Below are 14,702 nucleotides of genomic sequence, written 5' to 3'. Positions count from 1 at the left end.
AACTGAATTCCAAGAAACAATAATTTAAATCTTCGTTAAAACCAAATCCAAATCTCAATCAAATCTCTTTTAATTAAATCATATCCAACCAGAATCTTCTTTCAAATATATGATTTAAAAAAATATTCTTCAAATTGATTTGATTTAAAATACTTCTTATAAACACAATTTTTGTAGACTTCTGGAAGAATAAAAAACGAACCAAATATTGAAATATAATCTAAAGTGAATTAGGGAGTACACGCCAGAGTTAATCAAAGAGAGAGTGCACACCAGAGATAATCAAAGACACAATGTTTCACAACAAGTCAAGACATCTTGACTAACAACTTACCTACAAAAATTAGTCAATCAACTGTGTTAACAAATACATATACAACCAAAATGAAATTCTATTTCATTTTCAGCTTGAAACAATCTAAGGTTAACAGAGCTGGAAAAAACATGATGTTAAAAAAGATGGAATGAGAAGAAAAAAAGATGGAAAGAAATAATCTAGATGTACAAAGCTCCAGCTCTGATTTATTCATCTTGTAAGAGCAATCTGCTCCTTCATCCTATTACACCGTATATATATATAACATTCCTCATTTCCTTCCTTTGTCACTATTTTATTCTTTACCATACTGCATTGTCTTCTGATTGTTTTGATTTCCATCAGAAATCTTATTTAAAAGATGAAAAGCATACTAAATGATTACATGAGAAGAAATCTTATTCAGCCATGTATCTCAAAATACTAAACAAAATATCTTTACATATATACATACACATGCATGTTTTCTTTAGGCAATACATATACAAGTACATCATACCAACTTCACATATTCTTTATAGCCGAGTAAGCTGCTATATGAACTTCGTAGCATTCACCATCCCATGATAAATCATGGGACATTGCTTCCACTATTCTTCGTTTCCACTTGGATGGGTTACTCCTCTACATCAACATCAAACTCAATAAATAATTATACAAATGTGATTAAATGTATCCATGTGTCGGTGACTCAGTGTCGTATGTTTTAACGCTAACATTTGTCCATGCTACATATGTCAATGAGTTCTCTAAAGCATATATAGAGTAAAACTTAAATAATAAAAAGGCAAGAGAAACCATGTACATACAATTTCATCAATGGCAAGACCAAGTGACATGTTTTCAAAGGTATTGTTGATTATCTTTGAGTACTTAGTTGCCTCTTGGTCATGATTCATGAAGTTCCTATCAAAAGGTATCATCCTACAAAATATGAATGATGCAAGTGTTATGTTATACAAGTATGAAATAAAATACATATAAGTTAAAAATATTTTATATGGACTTCTACCTGTTTTTCTGAGTATCCGGGCCAACTACTATTGGAGCTGCTCCATACCTTAAAGCTTTTAGCTACATATTCAGTAAATAAAAATTGTATGATGCAATTCAGATACCACAAAACAGAAACAACCATATTCCAACAGGTGGAATCGACTACATTGATACAATGACATAGTATCGTAAATCATATCGATAGCCCAAACCATTGACTTACAGGGGTTTCTTCAGTAGCATCAAGTAATGATCGATACAACATAATGTCAGATCCTGCGAATAATAAATGCGATAGAGCTTCATCATATGCACCCACAAATTTAATATTATCATCATCCTGCAAATTTTGATGGAATGACGGTGTTAGTAGCACACAAGCTGAAGCTATCAGTACTCGATATGCCAAATCTATCAATACTCAATGCCAAAATTTTAAGAAATAATGAAAATTAATAGTGTTGCGGACAACCTTGAGTTCCTTCTTAAGTGATTCTAGTGCATGATTCAAGACCGGTCTCTCACTTGTGTTCATTAATATAAACTGCAGAGAATTAATAATCATTCGTAACTGGTCCAAAACAAGAAATCCTCAGGAATAATAATTTGACACAACTACAAGTTAAAAATGAAAAGCATGTTATTTGGTATAGATAAAGATGTCACAAAATGCTTACAACAAAGACAGTTTGGCCGAGTGGTCTAAGGTGCCAGATTTAGGCTCTGGTCCGAAAGGGCGTGGGTTCAAATCCCACAGCTGTCATATTTATATTTTTTTCCAATATTTTAATTTCTTTTCTTTTGTGTTTCCTACAAAGCTGAACTACCATTTTGATTAACCAAGGATTCAATAGTTAGTTGCAACACTGCAAATCAACTAACAAACTGATTATATGTTATGTTGTTGATGTTCTAGTGTTGAATCTACAAATATTAATTTGTTTTTCACTTCTTATATGGCTTATGCAACTATAAGTTCGGAGTAGGGGGAAACCTGGACATCATTCTGCTTGGCATTCAAAACAATATCCTTCATCTTTTTCACATCAATATCTTCTCCTTCTGAGAAATTGCATCCAACCTGATAAAAAATTTCAATAATGAACAGATAAGCTAAGTAAAAACCATGCAAAAAGTTCTCATTATATACGGCAGTGATAAATGTTATATTTTATAAAAGACTGCTCCATAAAAGTAAGATTTCTGACTACATTTTCTATAGGGTCATCTTATCTCTTCCTTATTCTAGCAAGGGTTATGGAAGAAGGTCCGAAACGAAAGTATCAGCAACAACCGGGTTTGTTACGGGACAGCTCATGAATCATGATGTTCATATCAATCTATTATTCGCCTTTGCATTTGGTATTGAGTAGACCTCATACATTAACTGTTTTAACTCTACCATATCTTTTTATTTTCATACAAAAACTTGCATTCTGTATATCCGGAAACCAGCTCAATGGATTCTTGTAGGATAGTTTTTCTAATTAAGTAATTGGCAAGAAATCTAATCCACCATTAATGGCCTGTTTACTTTGAGAAAATATTTTCTACTTTTCACTTTTAGTTATAAAACTATCGCCTTATTTTAACATTTGTCACGCGCACATAAAATTAAGGCTTGACAAAAACAGAAGGTGGGCTGCTTACAATAATACTAGAAGCATGTTCAGATAACCCCAACTGCTGCAGTAATGCAACTTTGCAAACAGCTTTTCCATTCATATTTTCAGCATTGAAATTTTCTGGAAGAAAATAGTCCGTCGAAGGATCCCATGTTGATTTCTCAAATCCATATGGAGCAACGACCAACTTGTCCCTGCAACCAAATGTCAGAGGGAAAAGGCTTTACAGTTGGTTTGGATAAACAGCTTAATGAGAAGTTTTAGCATAAACATTTATCATTTAAGTGCTTAATAATAAAATAAAATAAAATCAAAATTATTTCTATAACAAATAATGAAATCGAAGTGTTTTCATATAAGCTAAAAGCTATTTCATATGCTATTCTGGCGTGCTTACGAAAATAACTCAAAAACAACGTATACACATGTCAGAAGTTTTTTCCATAAGTTCTCTCAAACATAAAACCTTGTTATACAAAGAGTAGAGTGAATTTTCTATTTTAAATAACCAACCAATATATTCATACACAAGAACATTTTCTATGTTAACAACTTAAAGTTAATATTGTTTTGCAGGAAGAAAAACAAAAGATAACCCTTTATCAAACAAATAAGCAAGATATGAGAAATGCTAAAATGTTACGAAAACATACTTACCCATGAACATTTAAAGTAGGTTCCAGTTCACAACTCAAATTACGAACAATTGTGTGTTTTGGATGGATAGATGACATTATTACAACTCTGTTTGAATAGACAACTCCTCCCTGCAAATTTGATGGAAGACTCAAAATTAAAGTCTTAAGTAAATATGACTCTAATCTCAAAAAATAAGACATTGTGGCTATGAAGCACAAACACGGACACGCCTTTTTTCACAGGTACCAGTGCTACAAAGCATTGTGGTGTGGCAAATGGTGTTACTAAACAATTAAAAGCTGTATCATGAGAGGCGATGATGAAGAATACAAGAGTATAAGAACACCTTTAAAATATTGACAAGTTGTGTGTTAGAGTTGTCTTGTAGACGATCATGACGATGAAGACTTGAAGGATCAAGTCCACATAAGGCCAATTTATTTGGTTGCTCGATACCCTATAACATATATAGCGGGTTCAATAATCACAAGATTGGCATGATCGAATGAAATCATCAACTTCATAACAAACTTAATGTAATTTTCCCGCAATTTGAAGCAAATTCCAGGAGGAAGAAGTGCCAAGAGTGAAAAAACTCAATACAAAATGTATATCCAATATTGAAACATGTGCAACTAATAACCTGTGAATCGAAGTCGTGGCATGTCAGTAATATTCTGGTTCCTCCAAGTCCCTGGACAAAACAAATAATTGAGAACATTGCAAGCAACATTTTTCTTTATAAATAACCAGAAACAGAAGATAAGTGGCGGAATAAAGACTTTTTCTATATACTCTTCATCATTTGAATTGTCCCTACTCCCTGCATGTAACATGATGAACTTTGCAGATTTTATTTTTAACAAAAGGCACGAAAAAGATACCTTGTTATAAAATATATCCCAAAAAAGGGGCCCAACAATGGCAGTTTCCCAGTTATGCAGATGCAGTACATCGGGCTGCTTCCCACATTTTACAATATAGTCCATTGAAGCGCGACAGAAGTAAGAGAACCTGATGGCAGAAGATTACGCATCAAAATTATTGAAAATTTTGTACGCATAATAGAGGAACACCGTGTAATACTTGAGTACTCTTACACCGTTCAATAACTTTTTACCAGATACTTCTATCACAAAATTGTTACACAGTTCATTTACCTTTCGAAATCATCTGGGTAATCATATATCATCTCGCGGTTGAAAAATGATGAATAGCGCAACGGCTCGATCAAAGTGATTCCAATGCCATAAACAACACTGTCATACACTAAGGGTAAGTATAAAGGAAAGCAACATCAGTAAATTTTATTCTAAACAAGACACAAAACTTTATCTCTAATAACTTTCGTTAATTTTTTTATCACCACCAATACATATTATTGGCATTCCTTTTATATGCCGAACAACGGTAATTAAATAGGAAAACAAAGCCCAACTAACCCAGTCCAAATTTTATTTCCATGTAATTGACCATTAAAATACGAGTAAGCCTCCACATTAACTTCACGCAGCCCTTGCACTTCATCCAGGTCTAAACACGCATACCTACATCGAAGTTAGAAATTGATCAATTGATGAATTATAAATATCATAACAGGATCTTCTGATGCTTACATTGGCTAGCATTTAATTGAAAGAAATAACAAAAGAAGCAAGAAAACAGATAAAAAGACATTAAATTATCAATTACTTGGGCAATATAACCTCCACCAGGTGACCTTTTCTTTGAAGTGCACGAGATATTCCGGTTACATATGATGCTACAGACCCTCTAGGGACCAATGGTGTCATTTCTGTGCAAATGTGAATAATATGAAAACCCCTCCTGAATGAAGTTGATACAAAGAATAACAATAATCAGATTTTTTAAAATCCATCCATGAAAGCAAAACTGAAGAACGGGAAAAATTAACACGAGCATTTAAATATGAAAATAAAATAAAATGATGAACGGCAGGAAGGTTTACGCTTTGCTTTGATCTGAAAAGTGCTGAAGTTCTCTGAGAAGCTCAGAATCTGTTTTATGTGAGACGCGATTAAAGACATCAGCCACACTCACTTTGTAGTTTAACACCAAACTTCTAAAGTCAGATGCCTCTGCAGGACTAATCACGCTGCCAAGAACCATTGTGTCTATTCGAAGCAGTAATTCGGAACAAGCTGATAGCTTATCTGGTTTCGAAAATACAAACAGAAACAACCGTTCAGTTAATCATCCTAATGATAAACATATCATTGCTAAACTCGAATTAATTTTAAACATGCCATTGCTAAAAGAGAAATAATCGTCATAAATGTGCAGTGCTCGAGCAGAGCGAGATTATTTAAGCAAAAGTTTTTTTCAAGAAACCCTAATAATCATTAATAAAATCAATGCAGATGTAGTAAGGTCAGAGACATATGCACAATTATTCAAACTCCGTGATCAAATTGCGAGTCTAGTTTATCACATTTTTTGTTGTCTGTGTATCTTTAGTTTCCAGAGACGTATGCAATCACTTTTACCTGTACCCTCCTTCTTTTCTGCTTCTAATTTCTTTATCTTATCGAATAGGAACTGTTTTTCTTTCTTTGTTTTGTTAAGTTCCTCAATAGCACCAAGGCGTTGATTGTTTAAGTATAGTATGTCTACATAAAACAAGAAAAATACACCCAAAATTACTAAACATTCTTTCACAAAAAACACAATTATGACTAAGGTGAAAGTAAACACTAACTCCGCTGAGCTTCTCTGAACAATTGCCAAATGTTATCTTGTTTCACATTCTTTTCATCATCAGATAATGACTAAATTAAAAAGAAGATAAAAAAAATCAACAAAGGATTGTTAGCACCTAACAAAATTCGAACTTGAAACCCTGAGAGGGGTACACTCAGAGTCTGATCAAATTCATTTCAATTTTAAAAATCACAATATTTGAAACAAAAGCAAACATACCTTGGAGATTTCCTCATTTTTACTACTCTCTAACCTAAATTACAAAATCATAGATTAATTTCAATTAATCTATGCATGAAATGAACAAGCTAATACACATAATCAAAACAAAAAAGAAAGTTTATACCTTTGTTCATGTAAGCTATTATTAACATCTCCATTATTCCTGAAAACACATTATACAAAAATGAAACAAGAAGAATAAGCAAAAGCAAAGTTAAATTATTCTTGAAAGTAAAGTGCAAGAGTGTGTGTGACCTGAAAGAAGAAGGAGGAGGAAGTGAAACGGGTTTAGGAAGAAAAGATGAAGGAATTCCCAAAATTGGCATGGTTGAGTTGAACCATGCCGCCATAATTTTGATTAACTTTCTGAACTGATTCAAGCTATGCTGTTAATAAATATCATAGTGATGATTGATGATACTTCATTTGGAAACTTTATGTATCTACACAACACGTGTCAAATCAAATTCAAATTTTGCTAAAAGATTGGTTAAGGTGATCTCAACTCAATTCACCCAAAAGAATAAAGTTCAGAGTTGAAGTTACTAGAAATTTTGGTGATTCATATTTTCCACCATTTTATGTGTTGAATATACCTCAATAATAATGCTGATATATTTTATATCTTTTTAATCTTTTTATAAAAATATTATGAATGTTATTTTATATATTTTTTCTCAAATCCTGACGTATGCTATATGTTTAAATTAAGAAGTACAATTCTGAAAATTGTGGTGGCAGAAACCGTCATAACATTTGCTTTTAAACAATTAAATTTATCAATTTTTTTTAGTATTTGTATTAAGACAAATCATGTTTATATATTATATTTTGTATCTATATGTGATAATTTTGAAAGTTCATAGAGTTTTATTTGGTTTAATCGAAAGAAGGGGAGGGGGTCAATTTTTATCAAAGGGAAATGAGGAAAGGGGAAGGGATGGAAAGAATTTGATTTCGATGTCTGGCTTACGAAGAGTGTGGAAGTATTTTAAAATTGAATTACTTTTTTATCTTATAAATATATTTACCATCCGTAATTCGAACACAAATTCTTTAACATAAGCTAATAAAATTTATAATTCATAATTTAAAAACAAATTCATTTGAGAAATATGAGTACTGAAAAAACATCAAAAAAATATTTTATAAAAGATAAAAACATTATATAATTTTAAAAGATAGCGGAATGTAATCTAAATTAAATTATTATAAAAAACATTACAATAATTAAAGTGACACAAATATTTGAAAAATAATAAGAAGAATAAGATAAAATATCCTTTTTAGGCCCTTAACTTTACCATATGATCCAATTTAGTCCCTTAAATTTTAAAAAGACTGACCGGTCCTTTAACTCTTAAAACAGGGATATGTTAATCATTTTTGTTATATTCGTTAGTCAAAGTCAAAAAAAAGGATTCAGTTGACACAAATGTGGCGCTGATGTGAAAATAAAATTATAATAGAAAAAAATTCAAAGGAAATATTCATAAATCACTTAATATGCAAAATCACTTAATCAGTTGGCATAAAGAAAAGGATATTCGAGATTGTGGTTTCTCCTCGCTAACAATAGATCTGAGCAATTGAAATCTTACATTATTCTTTTTTCTCAATTTGTCATTTAGAAGTTTTGTAAGTGTTAACATTATAATTCTCACATATGGCATGATAGGAAGATTTCCCTACCAAGATCTATTGACTAGGGTTTCTAAAATAAAAGGGAAGAACAATAAAATTGACTAAATAAAATAAAGGAAAATAAAAGACTTTTTCATTTGATTCTTGATACCTAATGTCTCAATGAGACTACAATATATAGTACTTCTAATGATACTAAACTTAAAGGCTCAAACACTACTAAAAGCCCAATTCTACCAAACATTCAAAATACAATAATAACTAACATTATATTACTAATTAAAATATCTAATTGCACCTCCTATCATTGCCGCCCGGTTCACATTGAACCTTGTCCTCAAGGTTCTAAAATTACTCCCGAATCCCATTGCTTAAACAAAACAATCATAACAAATAAAATCCAACCACTGATATTGTTGCCATTGCAATCACATTCATCGACAAGCAACCGACTTTGACATGTAACGTTCCTACACTTCAAGCTTAGAAACACTTGAGATAAACATTTACCAAAATAGCTTTCAATTTGAGTAATAGCACCTTGGCCTTTCTTTTGGAGAAAAATTTTGCACTTAAGAAAAGCATAGTATTCTTTGGCTGTATGTATTATGCTTTTTGTGGCATGTGGAATAGATAGCATTGATTTTTCAAAAAGTTCTGCACTGGTTTGATAATCTTTTGACTGAAAATTGACAGCACCACTCACCAAAAACAAGCAAACATGTACAACATGTTTTAGAGTATTTTTGAATGAAAATTGACAGCACCACTCACCATATGTTTTTGCATATGTTCCAAAACTTACTTCTTCAATGTAATGTTCAAAACTCTCTTGATACACCCCTTGAATTGGCCAAAATATAGTAACTACCACCTTATCCTCCACAACAGAACTCGTTAATCTTTCCAACATCTGACAATAATCTCTGTTTACTTTTTGAGAAATAAAGATTGAGAGTCTAATATTCGATAACCGTTTAGTTTCAATGAAATTTGCAGTGCCACCCTCAAATTTAACTTCTCTTCTCCACATTCTAGTTTTCATAATAGATTGTGTCATGCTCGCATAATTAAACGGAATGAAATGAAAGACATTAACAACAACACCAATTAAAGACCATGATGCCTCTTTGTCTCTTCTAAGATTCAATACAAACATTAACATTTTTGCAACCTTCCTCATTTCATGAGTTGCAAGTGAGATGCAAACAGGATTAAGAAGGGAAAGATAATCTTCCAAACTTAATTCATCCACCAAAGCAATTGTTGACTCACCCCATGGGAACAAAAAGATACTTCTAGATTGTGCTTCAAAATTAGATTGGGTGACATAAGAAATGAATCCAGGCATTTCCTCCATTTCCGCCATGGATAGGGCTACCTTAGATTTTGAACCGACAAAGAGAGACTCCAAGCATGATAATTTACAATCAACACTGCTTGTCAGTGGAAATACAAGTTCCCATACACAAACACTACTATTTGAACAAGTAGAAGCAAACATTGGCTCAATTTGAGAAACCATAATTTCATTAACATATGTTACCTCGTTCTTGTGTGATTGTGGTACTTGTGACAGCTGCCTCCACTTCTTATCAGCAAGGAACAATTCCCAGATAATAATTGCATCAACTGCATCTCTAGATAACAAATGATGTTGCTCATATTCATCTCTAGATAACAAATGATGTTGCTCATATTCTTTGGCTTTAAATAGGAATTTACTTGTTGGAATCCAATGAGTGCAATTCACAACTGCTTTGTGACCAGGAGGAGTGGTTAAAATTTTAGCACTCTTAGAGGGGAAAATGGCAACTGTGTTTTAAGCACCAAAAGAGACTAAACTGGAAGCACCCCAAGAAACATCGTTGACTATTCTGTTGCATCCTGCTCCAATGAATAATCTTCTCACATCAACTTTGTTTTCTTTATGCATTATGAATAGACTAAGAGTTTGGAGAGACGGCAGCGAAAGGTTTAGTGAGTAGTTTCTCAGAAACTCGTGACTTTCCAAAACAGATGAAGGCATTTTAACAAACAGGTGGAGGGCGACAATTGAGAACAAATTGTTGATGTACCTTTGGAATTCACTTTCTCCACAATACAAAAACCCAACAACAATTTGATTTGGTGGTTTCGGCGGAATCGCAAAATTAGCATCAGGATGAAACACACCATCGTTGAGTTGAAGCTCGACCATGAGAGGTATTGAAGATTCAAAATCTATGATTTTTGAATATTTTGGAAATGAATCCCAAGAAGGAGAATGAATCTTCTTCTGTTTCGGAATGGGCGATGATGAAGGAATCAAAACTGACACGAGTTTAACAGTGGTATTAGAGGTTGGCGGTCGAGAAATGGTGAATCCACATACTTTCATAAAAGCTTCAGCTGAGTGTGTTTTTTTCATATTTGGAATTGAATCAGGAGGTTTTGGTGGAATTTCGTAAACGGATTCGTGAAAACATCCATTATTGGTACAAGGTACGACCATGGAAGTCGATAAAGATGCAAAAGTTATAGGAGCTGGTTTTATGAATTTTTCTTTAATGGACTCCATGGATTCATAAGATGCGGGAGGTGGGGGTGGAGAGTGTCGTGGCGATGATAGTGACAACAACTTCAGAGGTGGTGATTTTGGGTTGATCGGTGATGTTAAAATGGGATTCATTGAGGTGTCTGGGGGTTCTGGTGGGATAATGAGACGTGCAGCATCTCGAAAATCTCCAGAATGAGTTGTTACTGATACTAATTTTTTTTCAACAAGAGTTGAAGGATTCAAAGCCATATGGTCACCCACAACTGCAGGAGTGGATTCGAGAAACATATCTTCATGGAAGGAGGTTTCTTCTATGGATATTAGTGATTTCAATGATTTCAAATCTTCCTTTTCATCCTCAACAAAATTTGAGAAATCTCCGTCTTTCGCATCACTTTGCTCCGAGAAGTATGACGACTCTTCATTTAGTTCATCTTCCTCATTCTCCTTAACAGAATCATAAAAGCACTCCGTTGATTCATATGATGGTTCCTCTTCTTCATCATCCAGCGGTAAAATGGGTCTCCACTCCGGCTTGAAACGCCATAATAGTGCTGTTGTAAATGTATCCCAACTATATCTGCGATGAACACGAGACCACCATATCCACCATTTGAAAGCTGAGCCTCTCAATGCCCCAACAGCTTTAAAAACTTTCAATGACTTGGGTGTTTCATGTTCCTTGAAAAATTTCTCCAAACAAAGAATCCACCAATAGACATCTTCTTTCCCATCAAACAATAATATTGTCATGAATCTAAGCGGAAGTGAGATCGAAAATGAAAGCACCAATTGATAGGAAGATTTCCCTACCAAGATCTATTGACTAGGGTTTCTAAAATAAAAGGGAAGAACAATAAAATTGACTAAATAAAATAAAGGAAAATAAAAGACTTTTTCATTTGATTCTTGATACCTAATGTCTCAATGAGACTACAATATATAGTACTTCTAATGATACTAAACTTAAAGGCTCAAACACTACTAAAAGCCCAATTCTACCAAACATTCAAAATACAATAATAACTAACATTATATTACTAATTAAAATATCTAATTGCACCTCCTATCATGGCATCAATGATTCTTCCTAAAAAAATTCATTCACGTGGAAGTGGAGTTGATTAGGCTCGGGTGGTTTCTAGGAAGAGTTGATGTGCTCCAAAGTAGCTTAGCGTCTTGAAATGAGGTATGGTACATTGAAGCACATCGACGCTCAAGTAAGATTTTATCGAATGTAAGATGTATTTATATAAAAGGTGAGTTCCTTAATTTGACATTTGTCATTTCTTTTATAAGAGGAGTTTACTATTTCTAAGGGCCTAGAACCTTCCGGTATAAGATGGTTGTTCAAATTGGTAAGTGTTAGAGTAAAATTTATAGTCATTTGATGATCATCCTTCAACAATTATTTGAATTAGGGTATTTTTCTAAGCATCTCCACGCTTATTCTCGAACTCCTATAACTTCTTCAGATCTATAGTTGATGGTAGAGTATCTTTATCTCACATTATTTATCTAACGTCATGGTGATATCTCTCATGTTTCAGTTGGACAAGACCTTAAATCTGTTGATAGATAATGGTCCACATGTATTGTTGGGCCATGAAATATCTTCTCGACCCAAGTGGGAATAGGTACAAATAAATTTTATCACTATATTAATTTTTGAGAATTGCTTTTTCCACTCTAAGCAGTGCTTCTCCACCCTAGTGAAAAATCAAAAATGTCTTTAGAATTCAAATCTACATGCACCCCAAACACACTAAATTCATGCGTAAGTAAGTCTCACCTTCATTTTGTCCCAAAAAATAGTTCAAAAATATTCCTTCAAAAGTATATTTCTGTATTCACCAATCATTCATCTTCTTCTTCCTTATAATCTCTCTCCCACACTTCACTACTTCTGCTTCCAGATCAAAACAATAGCTAAATTGTTTGTTCAAATGATGAGAAGGTTTATTCCTTAAAACAAAATGTTGGATTTGAGTGAACGGATAGGCATTATGAGTGCTTTCTCTTCATTAAATGAATCCACCTAGTTTAATTCAACTTAATTGTGGTTGTATACGATTTCAAGATAGATGTCAAGATAGCGGGTTTCTCATACAAAAAATAACACGAAGTAGTAAAGCTTGTCTGATATATTTATAGGAAAGAATAAATAAGTGGTATGCATGCTTGATCGGAGTTGATGTTGGTGGAATATATAAGTATACTTCTGGAATGAAGCTCTGCTGGAATACAAAAGTATACTTTTAAATTAATCTAAAAATATATTTTCAGTCTATTGTTTTTAACAACATCAAAGTAAAGTGGGTTGATTAAATAGCAACATCTAGATCACCAAGACACTCGCCAAAGACACGGTGCTTGATATCATTCTGAACAAAATCATATTATCACTTAGGGGTGACAAAATGGATGGATTTGATGAATTTGGATTGGATTGTTATTGGATGGATCAAAATATTCTATTAATCCATTAATGATCCACTAAAACTTCTTTTAAAAAATCCAATCCAATCCATTCACTAGGTCATAAAATCCATCCAATTCATCCATAAACATAATTGTAATGGATGGATATTCATCCATCCATAAAATTATCTAAATATTTTAAATTTTTTTTCAATAATTTATATATTATTTGTTAAACATTTTCATAAAATAAGTTTTTAACTTTAAATTATATATATATATATATATATATATATATATATATATATATATATATATATATATATATATATATATATATATATATATATATATAATTTGAGTTGTAAATATCGAAAAATAGTGATTTATACTTAATTGAATATTATGAATTACTAAAAACACAACACTATATTAGAAGAATAAGCACGCTAAGATGTGTATATATGAAACCTCGTTTCAGGTTCTGGAATAAAACTAAACAAACACAACACAAAGTGACAAAAATCAAGTATAAATACTATCACATCATTTGAGTGAAGTCCACATGAACTTAAAATAATAGAGTAATGATTACAATTAATTCATGTGTGAGAGACAAATGTATTTGTAAGGGTACGTTTAGCGTGAATTTTCATAGTTAAAGGCAAGTGTTTTGGTATAGGTGCGTTTGGCGTCAAAGAAACAAGTGCATTGGTAAGGATGTGTTTGGAGTCGCAAACGTATTTTTTTTAAAAGTTGAAAGTAGAGTTTTGCAATGAAGTTGTAAACGTGATTTTTTTCGAAAAACTGAAATTAGATTTTTGCAATGAAGTTGCAAAAGTGGTTTTTTTAAAAGCTGAAAGTAGAGTTTTACAATGAAATCGTATAGGTGATTTTTTCAAAAAGCTGAAAATAAAGTTTTGCAATGGAGTCACAAACGTGGTTTCTTCGAAAAGCTTAAAGTAGATTTTTTTGTATTTTAAAAAAATTTTATTTTTTTGGATTTTAATTTTATTTTTTTAAATTAATTTTTTGTATTTTCGAAAAAAACTCGATTTTTTTTGAAAAAAAATTGATTTTTCGTTTTTCTGGAAAATCAATTTTTTATATTTTCATAAAAAATCATTTTTTTTGTTTTTTTCGAAAAAAACTCGATTTTTCATATTTCCGTAAAAACTCAATTTTTCTTATCAATAATTTAATGAATTTAAAGTATAAGAAAAATATAATCCATTGGATTACCAAAATGTGATGGATGGATTGAATCTATCCATGTATATAAATGGATGGATTTAATCCAATCCATTAATCATGGATGGATTTAATCCAATCCATTAATCTATTTCTTATGTGGTGGATGGATTGGATGGATTTTTTAGTGGATAGATTGGATGAATTTTCTCTTAATGGATTTAATTGCCACCCCTAGTATCACTCATTGATTTGATATCTAGGTAGTTTTGAAAAAATCACACTATTACAATTCACAACAATTGATATCAAACAAGCAAAATGAGGAATGAATAAATATTTCATGCATGCTCATGACAAACCTAAATCCATCTTTATAAAACTCAAA

The 14,702-nt window shown here is 32.1% G+C and overlaps 1 protein-coding gene and 1 non-coding gene across 2 annotated transcripts; one reads left to right on the top strand and one right to left on the bottom strand.

Annotated features, from left to right (window-relative positions):
• Nucleotides 1–697: 697 nt before the first annotated feature.
• On the bottom strand, nucleotides 698–7,019 carry LOC131651770 (probable starch synthase 4, chloroplastic/amyloplastic). Its single transcript, XM_058921461.1, has 20 exons — nucleotides 6,775–7,019; nucleotides 6,644–6,682; nucleotides 6,517–6,550; nucleotides 6,296–6,365; nucleotides 6,084–6,206; nucleotides 5,546–5,750; nucleotides 5,269–5,403; nucleotides 5,019–5,123; nucleotides 4,737–4,835; nucleotides 4,461–4,590; nucleotides 4,220–4,270; nucleotides 3,923–4,033; nucleotides 3,595–3,704; nucleotides 2,963–3,131; nucleotides 2,307–2,393; nucleotides 1,785–1,856; nucleotides 1,536–1,652; nucleotides 1,329–1,390; nucleotides 1,126–1,240; nucleotides 698–940 (listed from the first exon to the last, which is right to left on the bottom strand). The coding sequence occupies exons 1-20, from the start codon at nucleotides 6,867–6,869 to the stop codon at nucleotides 821–823; spliced, it is 2,049 nt and encodes a 682-aa protein (XP_058777444.1). The 5' UTR covers nucleotides 6,870–7,019; the 3' UTR covers nucleotides 698–820.
• On the top strand, nucleotides 1,996–2,075 carry TRNAL-UAG (transfer RNA leucine (anticodon UAG)). The gene has a single exon. It is a non-coding gene; the product is annotated as a tRNA-Leu (tRNA).
• Nucleotides 7,020–14,702: the final 7,683 nt, after the last annotated feature.

The sequence above is a fragment of the Vicia villosa genome, linkage group LG2 (assembly GCF_029867415.1).
Source record: "Vicia villosa cultivar HV-30 ecotype Madison, WI linkage group LG2, Vvil1.0, whole genome shotgun sequence".
NCBI classification, from domain to species: domain Eukaryota; kingdom Viridiplantae; phylum Streptophyta; class Magnoliopsida; order Fabales; family Fabaceae; genus Vicia; species Vicia villosa.
The sequence above is the reverse complement of the archived record's forward strand: the minus strand, read 5'-3'. Positions and strand labels throughout refer to the sequence as shown.

Bases quoted from the DNA above. Each gene is read 5' to 3' on its own strand.
- LOC131651770 (XM_058921461.1), bottom strand. From the start codon at position 6,869: ATGGCGGCATGGTTCAACTCAACCATGCCAATTTTGGGAATTCCTTCA. The intron at 6,366-6,516 runs GTATGTTTGCTT...TTTTTAATTTAG, and splicing joins AAAATGAGGAAATCTCCAAG to TCATTATCTGATGATGAAAA. The intron at 4,836-5,018 runs GTTAGTTGGGCT...AGTGTATGACAG, and splicing joins GGAAATAAAATTTGGACTGG to TGTTGTTTATGGCATTGGAA.